A 21286-nucleotide genomic window follows, 5' to 3' on the forward strand; every position below is an offset into this window, starting at 1 on the left:
GGGAGACCAAGAATGAGGTGGCAGGACATAATAAAGACAGATGTCATAAGAGAGGAGGAAATTGGAGTGAAATCAACGATGGAGAGAAGTACATGGACAAGGCATGGTGGCGAGGTTTCGTATGTTGACAAGTGGAATAGCAGAACGATGACAGATGATGAAGGGAAAATGAAGTTTTTTATTTTTTATTATTATTTTTTTTATTTTTGGCTGGTGCTGTGTAAACTTTGCTTTCTTGCATCATACTGACTGACAGTAATAGTACTAATATTAATTTTATATAAAAGTGTTTATTTAATTTAAGACAATACTATAAATCTTGACAACATATATACAAGGTTAAAATTTACACTAGAATGATAAATTTTTTAAATTTACACTCACGAGGAAGGGAGATAAATTACAGTTCAAAATCAATTGTAAACCCAAAAATACTGCAATGTTCTTGCATCATTCCAGTTACCACCGTTTACCTACAAATGCTCCATTATATTTAATCAGTTTACTAATGCTTATAAGTACACTACAACACAGACTGCATTAAATATAGAAATTGAAGAATAAACAAATAGATTTTTAATTAGGGGATATCTGCTTACCATCATTAACAGTATTAGACTACAGGCTAAGGATAGGGTGGACAGTAAGGAACACAACAATAGTAATAGCAAAAAACATTTTATTACAATTCCATACATTGAACAATGGTAAAGGCAACTCAAGATTCTTCTCAGGAATACAGAATTCAAACAAGTCAAAATAATAGCGAAGCCAACACAGAAACTTTATTTGATATTGAAAAATTGTTCCATCCTTCCCTCTACTACCGTATAAATGCATTTTTTTTTTTTTTTTTAGGAGCATTAGCAACTAAGGCCATATTGCTCCAGAATATGCGGTGGTCATTCCCTGACCTTTCCGCATCCTCCATATTTGGTGGTGGTGGGCTCGAACCCCGGTCTAATCAAGAAGCGTGTGCTACGTACTGCTGCTCCTTTCCACTTGGCTACAGAGGCACCGTATAAATGCATGACCTGATATACAGTATCACATGCGGGGATTGTGATTCCTCTTACGTGGGATCGACAGGGTGTCTTTTGGACACGCGTCTAAAACAACATGCTGCATCGGTTAGAGCAGTGGTTTTCGACCTTTTTTTAATAACGGCACCCCCTAAGTAATTTATTTTGTTTTGCGGCACCCCTACTCAGTTTTCTGCCTGTTAGATCCGATTCTCTCTTAAATATATATATATATATGTGTATATATATATATATATGTATGTATATATATGTAGATATGTGTATAAATATATATATATGTATGTATATATATGTAGATATGTGTATAAATATATATATATGTATGTATATATATGTAGATATGTGTATAAATATATATATGTATGTATATATATGTAGATATATGTATGTATATATATATGTATAATATTAAAAAATATATGTTATATGATAGTTATTACAATAATATAATTATAAAAATTACATTTCTTAATACAAATTATATATATACAGTATATAATTTTATTCTTTATATAGAGGTATTCAGTAAACATCAATTATAGATCACTAGAAAATTATTAAAAAGATACTGTATACCTTTTTATAATGAAATAAACATATAAATTTAAAAAAAATAAGTTTAAGTAACTTAAACCCAAATTACATGGCACCCCTGGAATGTTGCTGTGGCACCCCGGTTGAAAACCACTACTGTGTTAGAAGTCCACTGCATCAGATTTGTCTTTCCATGCCATAAATGATAATCACACTTTCCTGTTCAATGAGGCTAAGGTTTTAAACATACGACACAATTACATTAAATTACTAATTGTGGAAACCTTAGAAATGAGACTACATAACAACTTGATCAATATACGACGTCCGTTTCTTATTTCCGATTCATGGACTTTTACATGCATGCATACTAATGAGTAATCTATAAATATTGTGGGGAACGCATGTACATTGTGCATTTGTATTCTGACCTGTGAGCACGACAGAAGTTGAAACGCTTGCTCCCCTTAAGGAAGGAAAGTTTCGTAATTTATTGTCATCGTCATGGTTTTATTTAGTGGATTTCATTTTTATTTTATGATTTTTTTTTTTTTTTATCAATGTCTGTTTTTAGTATTTAACATTTTCAGTCACTCATGGATTAATGGAGGGTTTGATGAATCTGGGGTCGGGTTGGGGCTTTTGACTATGATCCCGAGTATTGGATCATTTATGTTCTGAGAGTGTTGAACACATTTAATAATTTTAAAGAAGTTTTTATGTGTTTTTAAATCATTCATTAATCATTTTAATCAGGCTTGGAGAGTTGGGGATAGAAATTATCCTATGAAGAAATATTGAGGTAACTCTTGTAATTTTCAAAAAAAAATTTAAGACAATAAAATTTGCATAAATTAAGATTTTTGACTCCTCTCCCAAATTCATCTTAGGTTCAAAGGATGAACTGATGGAAGAAGACACCCATACAGTTCTTTGTCCTTATAAAGAAATTCAGAAAATTACATCTGTAGTGTGTAAAGGCATTCCAGCAGTTTTGAATAAAAAAGAAACACTTCAGAAACATTTCTCAAAGTTTGGAAAAGTGAAAAAAGTCATTTCTAGTTTAAAAAAAGAATATGCAATTGTTCATTTTTTTAAGCATGTAAGTATTTTTTAAAATGATATTTTGATATAGATGTTTCAGTTTTTGCCACACAAAACTTTGTTTATTACACGGTATAATGCATTCACTTACGTAGAGGTAACAGAGCAATGTTTTCTCCGATTGTAACTTATAACTATTTTATTTTTAATTAGTTAAATTAAAGATGGTTTTGATTATTTCTGCATTGTAATGGTGAATATAGCACACAGTTTTAAAAATGTTCTTAATTTTATGAATTAAAAGTTTTGGAAGATGTACCTTTAAATGGCAGGAAATCACATTTTCAAGTCACAAAAAAAAAGTCAGTTTATTTCATACTCTGATTTAGTTCCAGAGTGACAAAAGGATTTACAGGTTCATTTTAACTGTTTTCAGGCAGCCATCAGCCAGCACCACAATTAATAATGCTCTGTGCAATTGCTGTGGCACTGTACAAATTCCAAAATTCAGCATGCGTACCAGCAATTGTGTATGCTACAATGTAAAGACAGTGCATAAAGTACTTCAAGCATTTTACCAGTAGAAATAAAGTAATTATCCTGCTGTAGAAACCAATGGTCAGGATACATCTGTAATACAGAATAGAGATCTGGAGCACGTGTTTCAGGAGAGATAGTGATCTTACTTGAAAGTATGCAAAGGAGATCAGTAAAACTAGTGGTGGATACTGAGAGAGAGAGAGAGAGAGAGAGAGAGAGAGAGAGAGAGAGAGAGAGACCAGCTACAAAGTTCAGTAATATGGGGGATCTGATTGAGATACTAATGGATCAAATAAATTTAGACCAAAAGCTTCATGTTGTAAGAAGTATAAAATGTGCATGTAGGAGAAAAAAACTAACCAATTAATTTTCCCATTCCTTCTAATAATTTGTACAATGCTTCAATCAGGCTGCCACTTATAGGCCACTAGATGGAAGTTAGTTCCAACAATTAGTGACCCTCTGGCTGAAAGTAAAATTATATATCCATCCTACAACCATCCTTTTCCAATTTAATGTATGTCACTTGTGTTTATTGTCCAAGAAAGAATCAGGATATCATCATAATCAGCATTTAGTCAATCTGAATAGAAGGCACTGCTGCATTGGAGATGTATATTGATTTTTATTTTAAGTGTATGCCACTACCCCCCCCCCCCCTCCCATACATGGTTTTAGATCCTTTTTTTTTGCTCTTATCAGTGGGTGGGTTTTTGCTTTTATTTTATTGCTGTCATATCCTATGGCAGCTATGAAACATTATTATAAATATAATAATGTTTCATAAATATAATAATATAAATATAATCCTAAGTTTAATTGAGTTTATTTACTTACTACACTGTCTTGCATCTTATATATATTTCATCATTGGAGGGGGCTTTGAAATATTCATAGTGCCTACCCATCCAATGATGAGATTCAAAAAAGATCAAAACCTGGAAATGGTTGGTGGCATACACTTTAAATGCAGTATATTCTCCATTGGTTTGTTGATTTTTATTTAGAGTAGGGCAATATGAAGGGAACTTGTGGTGAAGTGCCTCTGCAATATGAGATCGATGCACTAATTAGCAAACCTAGTTTAGTCATTGAAATAGCCTGAAAAACAAGATGCATGGTATTTCAGAGACTGCTGGGAGCCATTGCGGTACAAGTAAACACATGGGTTGTGTTAGGGTAGCTAAGAATAGAAACAGGTGCAGGTATACTTGCGTGTACACCAATGCTAGGAGTTTAGTAAATAAATTTGATGAATTTGAGGTATTGCTCAAAACATCGAAGGCAGATATTGTTGGGATATCAGAGACGTGGTGTCACACAGATATAAGGGATGCAGAACTGCAATTTGGGGAGTACAACGTCTACAGAAAGGATAGACAGGATAGGAAGGGGGGAGGGGTTATGCTATTAGTTAAGAAACACATAAAAACCAAGGAAGTGAAGCGAGTCGACATTGCTGGACAGTGCAGTGTGGAGTCAGTTTGGTGTGACATAAACATTGCGAGATCAAAATTGAGAGTAGGAGTGTGCTATAGGCCTAATGACTCTGATGAGTATAATAAGGAACTGTACAGGGAAATAGAGTGGGCCAGTAAATCAGAGTGTCTTATAATGGGAGATTTTAATTTCCCAGATATTGACTGGAATTTGAGGGCTGGTTACTCACACACTAGCAGGGCTTTTGTGGATTTATTGGATGATTGTTTTCTACATCAGCATGTTCGGGAGGCAACTAGAGGGAGTAATACTCTTGATTTGATTATCAGCAGTGATTCTTCATGCATTAAGAATCTGCAGATAAATGAACCACTAGGTGGCAGTGATCACAGTGTGCTGAAGTGGGATTTACTCAAAGAGGTAACTACCATTAGGGGTAAAGGGAAGGGTTATTGCTTCCGTAAAGGCGACTACGATGGACTGAGACAGTATTTAAATTCTATACAGTGGGACCAATGATGATGTTACCAACAGCAAATTCAAAATGGGAAGCATTCAAAGAACTTATCTTGGAAGCTACTAGGCTTTACATACCAACTAAGAAATATTGTTCAAGGTTTAGGCCAAAATGGATGTCAGATGAACTAATGAGGCATATGGCAGAGAAGAAAAATGCATGGGATACATACAAATTAACACATGACACAGAAGCCTATGATAGATACAAGTTGATATGCAACCAAGTTACAAAGGAGGTTAGGCAGGCGAAGGCAGATTACGAGAAATCCTTGGCAAGGGATGCAAAGAAAAACAGCAAAGAGTTCTTTACTTATGTAAACTCTAGAAGGAAGGGGATGAATCAGATGGGTCAAGTGTTGATGATCCTGCTCAGGTAGCTAACAAACTAAATGAATATTTTGCATCGACGTTCACACATGAGGAGTTATTCAGCGAGGGGAATGCCAGAGGTGTATTCAACTCTAGCAGTAAGCTACAGAATCTTGAAATAACTGGGAGTAAAGTGGAGGAAAAACTGTTGAAGATAAACACAAGAAAGGCACCCGGGGTGGATGGGATCTATCCAGTTATATTAAAGGAGGCAGCAAAGGAAGTAAGCAAACCCTTAGCCATAATTATGAGAGCTTCCTTGGACTCAGGGGAGGTACCCATAGACTGGAAATGTGCAAATGTGACCCCAATTCACAAAGGAGGATCAAAGGCTGACACAAGTAATTATAGACCTGTGAGCTTAACTTCTGTTCCAGGAAAATTAATGGAGGCACTGGTTAAAGAAGCACTGCAGGATCATTTAGACAAGACTTCAGTTATAGCTCAGACACAGCATGGTTTTGTTAAGGGGAAGTCTTGCCTGACCAACTTGATTGGATACTATGATGCAGTCACAAAAGAACTGGATGCAGGGAATAACTTTGATATTATATACTTGGATCTTAGAAAGGCTTTTGATACTGTTGCACATGGAAGACTGCTACACAAATTGGAGCAGTGTGACATTGGAGGCAAATTGCTGCTATGGATAAAGGGGTGGTTGAGGGGGAGAATACAGAGAGTGGTAATCAATGGACACTGCTCATCGTGGACTGATGTTATTAGTGGAGTCCCTCAGGGCTCAGTGTTGGGTCCATTATTGTTTTCTGTATTTATAAATGATATTGATGATGGTATATCGGGCGTAATGTCCATGTTTGCAGACGATACAAAGGTTGGCAGGGTTGTCAAGGACACTACTGACACTATGCTGCTGCAACAGGATCTGGAAAGGTTGAGCAGATGGGCTGAGAGGTGGCAAATGAAGTTTAACATTGACAAATGTAAAGTACTACACATGGGAAACAGCAACCCCAGAGCAACGTATCAACTCTGTGGTACTACACTGACAGTGGTAGAGAATGAAAGGGACTTGGGGGTGGTTGTGCAGGCAGATATGAAGTTCTCTGAGCAGTGCAAATGGGCTGCAAGAGTAGCTCATGGAGTATTGTCAATGATATACAGGAATTTTTCCAGCAGGGATAAGGAGGTGATTATTCCATTGTATAAGGCGATGGTCAGGCCACACCTAGAGTACTGTATACAGGTCTGGAGGCCTCATTTCAAGAAGGATGTAGAGCTGCTGGAACGAGTACAGAGAAGGGCAACAAGATTAGTGAATGGAACAAAGGGGTGCTCTTACGAAGAAAGGCTTAAGTTTTGCAAATTACAGTGTCTGGAGACTAGGCACCAGCAAGGTGATCTGATAGAGGTGTATAAAGCCTTGAATGGTTTAAGCATGCTCAATGCTGATGGGATTCTTCCTCTAGCTCAGAAAAATCACCTGAGAGGGCATAAATTCAAATTGAGGAAAGACAGATGTAGGATAGACGTGCGGAAATTTGCCTTTAGCCAGCGGGTGGTTGGTTGGTGGAACAGACTTCCATCCCTTGTGGTGGAGGTTGATAGCATAAATAAGTTTAAGGCTCAGCTGGACAGGTATTTTAAACGAACAGAGGGGTGAAGTGGAAGTGGTTTTTTTTTTTTTTTTTTGGCTGATACTGCATAAGCTTGCTTTCTTGCATCAAATGCCTCTACTAATGCTAATGCTAATTGCTATACACAGAAAGAGGCTATCCATTACATGTACAATAATGATACTCGAAGTCTAGGGGTTGAGCAAACTTAATTGGTGGGAGCATATTTTCTCATTTTTTAGGTTAAAGCAAAAAACGGGACAGAGATTCAAATTAATGAGAGATAATTCTACACAGCTTATATTAATTTCAGTAGGAGTAGATAAATATCTGCTGGAAATGTAAATACATTTCAAGCAGTTTAACATCCCTTTTAATTAAGGTCACCAAACCTAAGGTGTGCTATCCATTTTTTTAATTTTTTTTTTTAATGGAACAGTGACCTCTTTGTCCCTAACAGAAAAATTCATATATATCATAGATGCAACAACATATGCTGTCTAATGGCTTATGTGTACTGTGAGAATTTATGTCAGATTGTGCAGTATCACAAAAGAGAATTACCACAGGTTACTAGTATTCGGCCTTTTTGTGTCGATGTATTAGTAGTGGCAAATAAAACAAGAAAGCAAGCACAGCAAAAAAAAAAAAAAAAAACTTCCTACATCACCTGTGCACCCCTCTAATAATTTGTTTAGTTCTTTGAATTTATTCAAATTACATACTTCCACAACACCAGATAGAAGTTTTGTTATAACAATTAAATACTCTCTGATTGAAAGCAAATTTTTACACAGCTGTGTTGTAACCATCCTTCCTCAACTTAAATTTGTGCCTCCTTGTGTGCTGTCTGAGTAAGAGGGAGAATTCCATCAGCATTTAGCTTACTTAATCCAGTCAAAACCTTAAACACCTCTATTAAAACTCTTCGCCGGCATCCAGTAGGCTGCAATTTGTAGAACTGAAGCCTTTGTTGGTAAGAGTACCTTTTGTTCTCCTCGCTAATCTCACTTGCACTCCTCTCACCCATTCCAATACATCCATTTCCTTCCTTTCTTAAACAAAGCTTTCAGACTTGTATGCAGTACTGAAGTTGTGGCCTAACCATTGCCTTATACAATGGTATAATCACCTCCCTATCCATGCTGGCAAAATCATTGAAAAAATCCCATGAATTGTCCTAGTAGCTTCTCTGTACTGTTCTCATGTCTGACTGCACAGTTACCCTCAGGTCTTTTGTTTTTCCATTACCCTCAGTGTGGTACCACACAGTTGGTATGTCACTCTAGTGTTCCTGTTACCCATATGCAGTACCTTGCATTTGCCAATATTAAACTTTAATGCCACTTCTCAACCCATCTGCTTAGTTTTTCTAGATCTTGTGGTAGCATAACCTAATTACTGTCATTAACACTAACCTGCCAAACGTTATATATCATGTACCAACTTTGACATTAAGCTTGTTATGTCTTCATCAATACCACTAATCCATTGATGTACAAGCTTCTTGCAAGGTCAATAAGAAAACCAGTCCATTTCCATTTAGCTCTACTTCCACCTCTTTCTGCTTTCTCCAGCTTCTCTCAACTAATGTCTTTTCTCTCCACATCCTTCTTAAGCACTCCTTGGCCTCTTATTCTCAGCATTCCTCTTTGTCTCTTACCTGCCATTTTCATTTCTAACATCATCTCACTATTCTCTTGACATATAATTCACTATTCTCTTGACATGACCAAAAATTATATTGATGAGGGAATCATCAATAAATATTAAAAACAGCAATGGGCCTGAACAGTGAACCTATGGTGATTCCACTAATAACATTAGTCCAAGAAGAGCAGTGCCTATTGTATTGATAACTTCTCCCATTAAACTATCCCTTTATCCATAACAGTAACTTGCTCCTACTGCCACACTGCTGTAGAAATCAAAAACTTTTCTGAAATCTAAGTATATGATGTCAAAATTATTTTTTACATCTAGTTCCTTTTTTACTGTGTCGTAGTATTCAATCAGATTGGTCAGACAAGTGTGTCTGACTAATCCTTAACAAGTAAATGCCATAACTGACATATAGCTGCATTTCATTTTAGGTTGTTCTACATTACTTCTTTAATCATTGACTCCATTATTTTCAATAGAATAGAGAAGTCAAGCTTAAGGCCTGTAATTACTCACTCCACCCTTTGGTCCTCCATTAGAATTTGAGTTACGTTTGCACTCCTCCAGTCCATAAGGACATCCCTGTGCAATTTTTTGACCTAATCCAAGGATGCCTTCATAATTATGGATAAGTGTTTGTTAACCTCTATTGCTACTCTCTCTCTCTCTCTCTCTCTCTCTCTCTCTCTCTCTCTCTCTCTCTCTCTCTCTCTTAATATATAATTGGGTAGAATGCATCTGCCCAAGGTGCCTTATTTATATTTTGTTAAACAATTTATCTTCCAATTGCCCCTCAGTTATCACAGTCGTTTAGCTCCCAGTTAGAATTTGATACATTTCTTACATCTCCATCCCTAAAAAATTCTTTGTGTGGATGTAGATGCAAAGTACTTATTCAGTTTGTCAGCAGGATCGTCAACTTTTAAACCATTCATATCTAGTTGTTATTTTTTTTTTTTTTTTTTTTTTTTTTTTAGGAGCATTAGCAACTAAGGCCATATTGCTCCAGAGATATGCGGTGGTAATTCCCTGACCTTTTCGTATTTGATGGTCACGGGCTCGAACCCCGGTCTAATCAAGAAGCGTGTGTTACGCACTGCCTCTCCTGCCCACCTGGCTATGGAGGTGCCGCTTCATATCTAGTGGACCAATATGGTTCATCCCCTTCCTTCTAGTGTGTTTACATAAGAAGTCTTTTCTACTTTTCTTTGTCGGAGTCTTCTTGTAATCTACTTTATTGCCTAACCTCCTTTGTGACTCGAGTTCAGACTAGTTTATACCTACTGTAGATTACTGTATCACCTTATAATTTATAAGTATTCAATGCATTTTTCTTCTCTTCCACCAGTCTCATCAGTTCATCTGATGAGACTAGTGGTTTGGTCATTCAAGGTTTAATTCTAAACCTTGAATGCTACCTCTTGGTATAGAAAACCTAGTAACTTCTTAGATTACTTTCCTTGAAAGCTTTCCCATTTAGAATTTGGTGTTTGCATCATCAATTGGTTCCACTGAATAGATTTTAAAAACTGTCTGTGAACACTAGTCATGTTTATGAAAGCAAAAGACTTTCCCTTTGTCCCTGATAGTAGTTACAGCTTTAAGTAAATCCCACACATTCAGTACACTGTGATCACTCCCACTCTTTGGTTCCTTTATCTGTAGATTTTTAATGCATGAAGAGTCACTGCTTTTACCACCAGTTTGCATTTTAAGATGTCTTTTCTGATAAGAAATCTGAACTACATTTTTTAATAGAAATTTTGAAAGTTACTCAAAATTTGCTCTGACATGTCAGAATTTTTTGCAAATTAAAAAAAAAAAAAAATCAAGTGAAAATATTGGTGGAGGTGCTTTTTGTTTATTTTTTAGCTGTTCCAATTTTACAGATAGGTTATTTTTATATAAAAATACCAATAAATATATATATAAACATAAATATCACAGACTACATTCTCTTGTCAAGCAAAGATGGCCACAAATCCAAAGATGGATTTCTTTACACTAGACTGGGTTAAACTTGCAACTCTTTGACTTCTTCAGGCAGCTAGTTTCAGTGATTATTTCTCTTTTTATCCAAATTCTCAAACTGCTGTTCGAGAAGTAGTTGGCCATCATATTGAAATTCATCCCTCTTGATATCTTTTTTTCCATTTCTTTTATATCATGATGGAATCTTCTCTCACTCATTGCTGTTCACTTTAACAGAATTTTTTGGAAATAGTTGAGATGAGAGTGCAAGAAATGTATCTTAATAGTCCTATTGCAGTGTTCTGAACTTCTGTAGTATGTCACTCATGATCTCATAATCTTGGTGTTTATTGTTTCCCAAAAAATTGCATAGTATATCTTTAAAGCCAGCCCAAGTGTCTCTTTCGGTTTGGTTCATTGATCCTTCAAATACAGAGTCTAGAAGCAGCTTGGAGATGTGAGGTCAACACATCACCAAGCTTTTTTGTTTTTCTATGACCAGTGTTAATAGCCTCTTTTCAAGACACCAATTATCCGCATCAGTATATAAATTTATACTTTTGTTGCATTGAACAAAAATTTCAGCATTGATTTTTTTTTATCTGTAAGTAATGGAAATTTAGTGCAAATATATTTGAAACTGTTTCCTTCTTTATTCACACCTTGGACAAACTCTTTCAGTAAAACTAGTTTTATATGCATGGGGAGGTAATAGTGGATACACTGATAATACTGGTAGGTCAGGTCCTTGTGGTACTAGTCTTAGAGCTGAAGTAACTTTGGGAGTATACGATGCTCTTGTTTTTTATATTATAACCAGCTACATTTATGGAGAAAAAGTAGCAATCATTAATATGATCCCAAGGGTTCCTCCATACCATGGGAATAGCAAATGTCAGCTTTCTTTTTACCATATTTCCAGAATTCCAAGCTCTCCACACATGTACGACACTTTATTGAGGGCCTGACTTTTATTTGGTTACCTAATTTCATTCCAAATTATGCAACATGTACATATTTTGCAAATGATGTTATATCCTTCCTTTGTTTCGCCACACAATAGTTACCTTAAATATAACAAGATATATTTGGATTCTTTATACAATCACAAGTTGCCATTATCAGAGACACCGAATGTGAAATTCATATTAGAAGCAGATACCAGTTGGTATGGTTGCACCAGAAAACAACTGAATGCAGAAGAACACATACTCTTTGCAAGTGTGTGTATATAATAATCTGACTTGCAGGTGTTGACTTGTCTGAACATGTCTGGGTACTTTTCAGTTGTGGAGGAAGTAGTGTTTATATCACATATACATGGAATGATTTTTCAACAGATTGTCAGATTTTAAAGGGGGTAAAGAGAATATTATTATTCATGTGGGGACTAATGATATTAAACGTACACGATCTGACGATTTGTTGGAAAATACAGGACCGTGCTGAGGAAATGGTGTTCAAGTACGGAGACCGCACCTAAAGAAAGACATTGAGCTTCTTGAAAGGGTGCAAAGACGGGTAACTCGCCTGGTGAGATCGGCAAAAGGGCGTCCTTATGAAGAAAGACTTCGAATATGTGGGTTGCAGAGTTTGGAAACTAGACACCTTAGAGGAGATTTGATTGAGGTCTTTAAGGCTCTGAGAGGCATCAGTAAAATGAATGAGGACGAAATTTTCAAGATTATAAATGATGCTAGAACTAGGGGACATAAATTCAAGTTACAGGGGGAAATGTGTAGATTGGACTGCAGGAAGTTTTATTTTACCCAGCAAGTTTTTTTTTTTTTTGTTTTTATCATTGTTTTGTTCAGATTTTTTTTTTTTTGGCTGGTGCAGCATAAGCCATAGGCTTTCTTGCACATGCGGCTATTACTAATACTAATAGCAAATGTCAGCTTTCTTTTTACCATATTTTCAGAATTGCAAGCTTTCCACACATGTACGACACTTTATTGAGGGCCTGACTTTTATTTGGTTACCTAATTTCATTCCAAATTATGCAACATGTACATATTTTGCAAATGATGTTATATCCTTTGTTTCGCCACACAATAGTTACCTTAAATATAACAAGATATATTTGGATTCTTTATACAATCACAAGTTGCCATTATCAGAGACACCGAATGTGAAATTCATATTAAAAGCAGATACCAGTTGGCATGGTTGCACCAGAAAACAACTGAATGCAGAAGAACATATACTCTTTGCCAGTGTGTGTATATAGTAATCTGACTTGCAGGTGTTGACTTGTCTAAACATGTCTGGATACTTTTCAGTTGTGGAGGAAGTAGTGTTTATATCACATATACATGGAATGATTTTTTATGAAAGCATTCCCCACCATTTGTTAAAAAGCTGTACATCAGTGGTGGCCAACTTAATTTGTGATGTGATCTACTTTATTTCTTCAAAATGTGCCACGATCTACCATCTCAAGATTATCATTGCACAATGGTTAAAAAAGTTAATCAACACATATTGGAAAATGTTTATAAATTTTAAAATTAAATACAATTCAGAATTCTTGTTTTAAATTCATACCTATTTAAATTTTTAATTTATGTGAAGTTTGTGTATTAATGTCATCTGCCAAGCTTTCAAAATCGGGGATATACAGTCAGTCTTCATATAGCACAATAGTTGTGTTCCTAGAAATCCTCGTGCAATATAAATAACAGGCCCTATTGGAAAAATAGGGTTGGGTGCTGACCACCCAAGATTGAACACACATTTGTAACCAAAACATTACCAAACAATAAATAATCATAATAATATTGCTAATGCTTTTGCTCTTATTTTAAGCAAACTTGTTTTTCTATCCAAACAGATGACAGCCGTTTCATCTCTTCCAATTCTTTGTGTCTTGATCTAATGGATTTTAATTACACTTTGAGTTGTTCCTGCTATGAAAGTTGTTTTTATTGTCTCTGTATTCTTTCTAATTCTCGGCGTTGCCTCATTTAGGCCAGTAGCACGTGCAATATCAAATGGTCTGCATTTCACTCAGTGTTTCAAAATTTCATATTTTTTCTCTATCAACAGAGGCAGACTGGCCATAAGCCTTACTGGGGAAACCCCTGTAGGCCGGAGGCCAGAAGAGAATGGAGGCCGGTGTGATTTTGGCCATAAACGCTAGTATGAGGCCGCTACAAATTTTCCCGGTTACGAATTTTTGACCCAGTTCGCCTCCGTTTATCGATATTGCTTTTCTTTTTCTCTCTGAATCTGTAGTGTCTTCACCAGGACGCTTCCTTTTCACACCTTTTAAGTATTTTACTCATTTTTAGGGAATAAAGCACAATTACAAAATGAGGAGGCACACTTGATACACATAAAAGAAGCTGTGCACTTGTAGCAACTGAATAAACAACACCATAAAGGCAGAGACACACTAACACCTCACTAGCTCACATTTTACTAAAGCACATTTCTGGGGGATTACTACCATAAAACAATAAAAACTATTTCCAGCTGGGTTTCTGCTAGTGGAATCTGTTATAAACTGGTAGTAACCTCGATCTAATTGCATTTGCGATAATACCGATAGCTGGAATTGTGTGGGTCTTTACATTATTATGGTGAAAAGCATTTCCCCTTCACTGATATAAAAAACATAAATACATTTTCAGAATCTTCTCTTCATTGCTATCGTGTTGCGTTCATTTGGGGTGATTCCGCATTCGACTGCCATTTCTTGTAAACACAAAGGCGAATCGTGCATAAGCGAATTCGGTTTGTGTTATATACGATATCATTCCCCTATTTATAAATCATGTATGATCGAATTCGTGTAGTGTAAACACATGTTATACGAGAACTGACTGTACTGTGATAAGCCCAACTGTAAAGAATCTTCTGTATGCAAGTCTGTAAGAGTAGAGCGATTCTTTGTTTGTTTCAAATACGAAAAGGCTGATCCGCATATGTGGAACCAAACCAGGAATTTAAAAGTTTGCTGCATTTTTTTACATTTGGCTACTTTTCTCGGCAAACATATTTACAAAAGTCTTTTTCTGATGACCTGGCTTTTGGGAAGATATCGTTTTGCAATGAAATAATTTCATTTTCAAGTAATATTTTCTCCATGTGAAAAATCTCGGCGATTTTTTTCTGCAATTTCTGGGTAAAAAATATATTGAACAATGTCTTCAATTGTTTTAAAATCGCTGAAGCTGGTTTCAAAATCATCCACAACTTTCTCAATTTCAGAAACATATTTCTCACTATAAAATTCAAAAACAGGATATTTTTGCAAATGATCTTGCATAGATAGTGACTGGAGGGAGTCCAGTTAGTGTGTATGCAGTGGACATTGTCGAGGCCACGTTATGATCTTGTAATAACGTGTTATAATCTTGTACTATCATCTTGTAATAAGAATAACCTTGTAATAACTGAGAGTAAAGTGGAGGAGAAATTGTTGAAGATAAACACAAGAAAGGCACCTGGGGTGGATGGGATCTATCCAGTTATATTAAAGGAGGCAGCAAAGGAAGTAAGCAAACCCTTAGCCATAATTATGAGAGCTTCCTTGGACTCGGGGGGAGGTACCCATAGACTGGAGATGTGCAAATGTGACCCCAATTCACAAAGGAGGATCAAAGGCTGACACAAGTAATTATAGACCTGTGAGTTTAACTTCTGGTCCAGGAAAATTAATGGAGGCACTGGTTAAAGAAGCACTGCAGGATCATCTAAACAAGACTTAAGTTATAGTTCAGATACAGCATGGTTTTGTTAAGGGGAAGTCTTGCCTGACCAATTTGATTGGATACTATGATGCAGTCACAAAAGAGCTGGTTGCAGAGAATAACTTTGATATTATATACTTGGATCTTAGAAAGGCTTTTGATACTGTTGCACATGGAAGACTGCTGCACAAATTGGAGCAGTGTGATATTGGAGGCAAATTGCTGCTATGGATAAAGGGGTGGTTGAGGGGGAGAAGACAGAGAGTGGTAATCAATGGACACTGCTCATCGTGGACTAATGTTATTAGTGGAGTCCCTCAGGGTTCAGTGTTGGGTCCATTATTGTTTTCTGTATTTATAAATAATATTGATGATGGTATATCAAGCTTAATGTTGAAGTTTGCAGACGATACAAAGGTTGGCAGGGTTGTCAAGGACTCTACTGACACTATGCTGCTGCAGCAGGATCTGGCAAGGTTGAGCAGATGGGCTGAGAGGTGGCAAATGAAGTTTAACATTGACAAATGTAAAGTACTACATATGGGAAACAGCAACTCCAGAACAACGTATCAACTCTGTGGTACTACACTGAGAGTGGTAGAGAATGAAAAGGACCTGGGTGTAATTGTGTAGGCAGATGTGAAGTTCTCTGAGCAGTGCAGACGGTCTGCAAGAGTAGCTCATGGTGTCTTGTCAATGATATACAGGAATTTTTCTAGCAGAGATAAAGAGGTGATTATTTCCTTGTATACCTTGAGTACTGTATACAGGTCTGGAGGCCTCATTTCAAGAAGGATGTAGAGCTGCTGGAACGAGTACAGAGAAGGGCAACAAGATTAGTGAATGGAACAAAGGGTTGCTCTTACGAAGACAGGCTTAAGTTTTGCAGATTACAGTGTCTGGAGACCAGGCACTGGCGAGGTGATCTGATAGAGGTGTATAAAGCCTTGAATGGTTTGAGCATGCTCAATGCTGATGGGATTCTTTCTCTTGCTCAGAATAATCACCTGAGAGGGCATAAATTCAAATTGAGGAAAGACAGATGTAGGATAGATGTGTGGAAATTTTCCTTTAGCCAGCAGATAGTTGGTTGGTGGAACAGACTTCCATCCCTTGTTGTGGAAGTTGATAGCCTAAATAAATTTAAGGCTCAGCTGGACAGATATTTCGAACGAATGGAGGGGTGAAGTGGAAGTTTTTTTTTTTTTTTGCTGTTGCTGCATAAGCTTGCTTTCTTGCATCATATACCTCTACTAATGCTAATGCTAAAGTCAGGGATCTGGGTATATTCTTACCATGTATGCCATATCCAAAAATTTTGTTACTTCATACAGTATGTCCCACCCTCTTTTTCTTACTATTGAATGCACCATGAATTGTCAAACTAATAGAGTAAGCTCATCTGCAAAAAGATCTAAACCTCCCAAACACTTCCTAATTCATTTCACAAATATACGTGATCTTAATTCTAATCTCAACTGTGTCCATTTCCGCTTGCAATCTGCCAAACCCTATGTACTTTTTCTGACAGAATCTCATTTATCGGTTGATTCAACTTTTTTTTTGTTTTTTTTTTTTTTTTTTTTTTTGTTTTATGTAAACCCCAAACACGAGAGGTGTTAGAACCTATAGTACTTACCACCATGCTTGGGTTGGAGGTTGAGAAGACGAAAGAAGATATTTGTTGACATTTGACTTGAAGTTCTGCAGACTGTAATTTTCAGGAAATATGTATGAAGGAAGGTTGTTCCAGAAAATGGCAGTTGAATGAATAAACGAGGAAGATGAAAAGTTGGTTCTGTGAGTTTGAAGTTGGACTGTAAATGGATGTTGGCTGGTGGCGGCACGTGGTCACACTGTTTTGAAAGAGAGAGCAGGAATTAAAGAAGCTAATTCAGAAGAACAGTGTCTATGGAAGTATCTGTAGAAGAGGCATGCAGCAGAAACAGTACGTCTATGAGACAGCGAGTGCACAGACTCTGTTAGAGATGAGTCATTAATTAACCTAACTGCCCTCTTCTGAATGGAATCAAGAAGCCTGAGAGAGGTTTTGGGGCACCACACTCAGATGTGGGAAGAAAAGTAACGCCAAGAGCGAAAGAGAACACCAAGTTTTTTAGATGCTTGTGCCAAGAGAGTTTAGAAGTCAGGGTAATCCCAAAAGAGATATATCATTTTGCCTAGAAATCGGAGTGTCACTAAAGATAAACATAGGAGCAGAAGAATCCTTTTTGCGGGATATAAGACAAGACTGGGTTTTAGAAGGGTTGAAATCAACTAAGTTGTCTTTGCCCCACTGGAGAATTACCTGAAGATCGGCATTTAAGGAATTAGTAGCAGATTTTTTGAGAAGTTGAAGCTGATTGAGCATGACAAGGTTTCTCAAAATGAAAAGTGGAATGCAATGTGCTATCATCGGCAAAACTATGGATAGGATTTCCAGTCAATGGAAGAAGGTCATTAATATATGGCGTACACGTGGTAAGAATATACCGAGATCCTTGACATAACGTGGCCTCAACAATGCCTCCTGCATACACACTACTCGGACTCCCTCCAGTCACTATCTGGCAGAATAGAGGTAGCAAGATTATACACTAGCTGAGCCGGAAGCCTCCTAGAGAGTTACCAATAGGTTCGGTCCGGTGTACTAACTAGCGGCTGGCCTGCAAACACTGTTTTAGAGCTGTACCCTCGAAATGTAAGGAATATTGGATCTCACCACAATGTTCATCATAACCCCAAAAGTCATCAATCATACTGCATGATGGAGAAGGGTTGGCTGGAACTTAGCTCTAGAGCAGGGGTGGGCAACTTTTTTCGTCAGCGGGCCGAATGAAATTTTCGTACCATGATGCGGGCCGAATGAAATTTTCGCATCATGATGTGGGCCGGAATAGATTGAACAATTTAATTAAAAAAAATCAGAACCTAAAAAATGTTATATTATTCGAATTACCAAATTATTAATGTATTTTTAAAAAAAATATATGAATGTCCAATTATCATTGAAAATGCAGCATTCGGCATCAAATTTTCTTTTTTTTTTTTAATTGGCTCATTTTATGGGCTATAAATTATATTAAATTAAAAATTGTAATAATTAGAAAAGGCATAAAACATAAAATATCTCGCACCAATATTATTTTTTTCAATAAGAAGTCAAACCCAAAGGAACTTCGTTCGATCGATGCTACAATAATAATTAGGAAATAACTCTTTGACGCTGCTTAGAATCACTTGGTTACTGTTGTACTGGCCGCGATTCCCGATTGAACCGAATTAAGCCGAACGTTTACGGCGAGTGTAGTCAGGTATGGATTTTCGATATTTATGCATTTACCGAGGGGGGCCGGATTCAACATCGTCGCGGACCGGATGTGGCCCACCCCTGCTCTAGAGACTGAACATGGTTTCCACCACTTCAAGCCTCCATTAATCAAAGTGGTGGTATTGCACCGGTTGATGGGAGTCATCTACTACCTAGTACTGCCTGGTAACATAGAGGGTCGGCGTTTCTCCATGTGGTGTGGGTGCTACGCCTCGACCCCTGCTTACGTTGGTTCACACCTGGATGGTCACCCACCATGTACTTGTGCATGGAGGTTATACCCAGGATTACTAACAGTCCCACCATCGTGAAGGTGCAAGCAGAGGATTTGGCTGTCGCAGACCATCCGCACTTCGCCGAAATGGGGTCCACTTGACTTGAGTGTTACCCGAATATCAGTTCCATCAGCGTTTTAGACTCACAGGTAGCAAGCACAGCTTGTCTGGCATATCTGACAGAATGTCTGTGACAACCTCAAGGACCAAACTACTGCTCATCTCAGTTGCCCAAATTATTCGCTGTATGTTTCCGTTTGCCTCAAGGTGGTACTTGTGCATATTTCCGTTCCGATATTCCCTGTCAGAGACTTGGTAATTTGGAATCTCCTCTTTTCAATCTTTTCTGGCTTAAAATTTCTCTACCTCGTTGTGTCAAATTCATCTGGTCTCTGTACCGTTCTCCCAACTCCATTAATCACTTGGAGCTCTTTAACTTCCTGTCTTTGCAACTTGACTTTCTTGACTTGCTTACTGATCTCAGTTGCTCTAATTGTTTGCTCTGTGATTCCTTTCACTTCAAAGGTGGTACTATTTTTGATCTTTACTAGCTTAAAATCTCTGTCTCATTGTAACGTATCACAATTGGCTTGTATGCAAATCTTCAGATTCATTTTCTACCTACACAAAAACTCTCAATAATCGTGAAATAATTATTAATCATCTCAAATTGAATTTTAAACAGGAAGGCTGCTAAGAGTATAAAATTTGCTTCCTGTAAATGGTAGTTGAATATTCTAGTCTCTTGCCAAAGCTATTGGCTACAACATCTATCTATTTGTACTCCCGCCTCTCTTTTACAAACTAATAGTTTCGTATGCTCAACTAAAGATATAGCTACTGAGTGGCATCATACTTTTCATAAAAAATTGGAATCAAAGATCTTGGTAAAACATTTCTTGTGATATCAATATACACCATGAAATGCCTGCCATGGTCTTCTGACAGAGGCATATTTCAAGAATTCAGAATAATCTAGATCCCAAGAAAGCTCCAGGTCCTGATGATATTTCTCTATTTGTTTTCACAACCTGTCCTGCTGAGCTTGCTCCTATTTTGTATTGCCTCGTTATACTGTCTTATTACACTTTTTTTTTTTTTTTTTTTCCTTCTTCTTGGAAATTTACTCTAATTAGTTTCTAAAAAGGATAACAAATCTCTCCTTTCCAGTTATTGCCCAGTTGTATTACCACTACTCTTTCCAAAGTAATAGAGAAATCTGTGAACACTACCTCTTAAATTATCTGATTGATGATTACTAATGTGGATTCTGTTGACCCACTAGTGAAATATTGGCTTATTAATATAAGCCAGTATATCATCATTTACTCACCTTTGAACAAATTCAATTAATGAAAAGTTTGGTGAAACTCAAACAGTAACTCTTGACATTTGTACAGCTTTTGGTAATGTTTGTTTTAAATGTCTTCTAAACAAGTTCCGATCACATGGATTTCCTACTGTTTTTTAGCAATTGGTTATCCAGTTTCTATCTGACTGCTCACTATGGTGATGGTAGACTGCTGTCTCCTAAATGCTCTACTAATACTGGTGTTCCCCAAAACTTAATTTCTTTCTCTTCCTATTGTATATTATGTCCTTACACTGACTGGAAATCCTATCCATTTTTTTGCTGATGCTAGCAAAAAACGGATAGGATTTAAATCCTATCCGTTTTTTGGCATCAACAAATGGCATCAACTTCTTCAATATGTACCACCAATTCCTTAAGTGCTGATATCCAGTTAATTCTCAAATGGGATGAAGAAAACTTAGTTCACTTCAGTCCTACTGAACTACAATACTCTCTTATTTAAAAAAAAAAAAAGGATCTTCTGTCTGGCTTTCAGCCTACATATGGTACTAAGTATTAGTGGTTCTAATACCTTTTGTGTTTGAGGTTTTCATAATAAATAAAAAAATAAAATAGAAACTTTAATGACACATTTTTGATTTCACATATGCTGGCCATTTTTTGTCTTCTTCTGATGTCCCCTCCCCCACATAACTTACCGAATTTCAGGCCCTTATTCCAGACCTGCTCGTATTGACTTCCGTTCTTTATTCTAGAACTGTGTTTGTGCTGAAATTCATTCATATATAATTTTTTTTTTTTTTTCATTTATTGAGTAAAGCGGCCCTTAGCCAAAAAAATCTGGCAAATCCACTATACATATAGACATAGTACAATATACAAATATTAACAATATTCTTATATACGTGAAACATTGTACATATCAATTAATTCAATTAGCACATGACAAACCAACTATACTGTGCAATG

At 36.7% G+C, this 21286-nt stretch overlaps 1 protein-coding gene across 1 annotated transcript in view; it reads left to right on the plus strand.

Moving 5' to 3' along the window:
* Positions 1 to 21286, plus strand: part of xmas (RRM_XMAS2 and SAC3_GANP domain-containing protein xmas) — a 311404-nt gene that overhangs the window by 31155 nt on the left and 258963 nt on the right. Inside the window, exon 2 of the mRNA XM_090380957.1 lies at positions 2468 to 2679. Coding sequence (XP_090237083.1) covers positions 2468 to 2679 — 212 coding nt within the window. The remainder of the gene's footprint in view (positions 1 to 2467; positions 2680 to 21286) is intronic.

The sequence above is a fragment of the Mastigoproctus giganteus genome, chromosome 9, assembly GCF_048544385.1.
Source record: "Mastigoproctus giganteus isolate SK-2022 chromosome 9, ASM4854438v1, whole genome shotgun sequence".
Classification (NCBI taxonomy): domain Eukaryota; kingdom Metazoa; phylum Arthropoda; class Arachnida; order Uropygi; family Thelyphonidae; genus Mastigoproctus; species Mastigoproctus giganteus.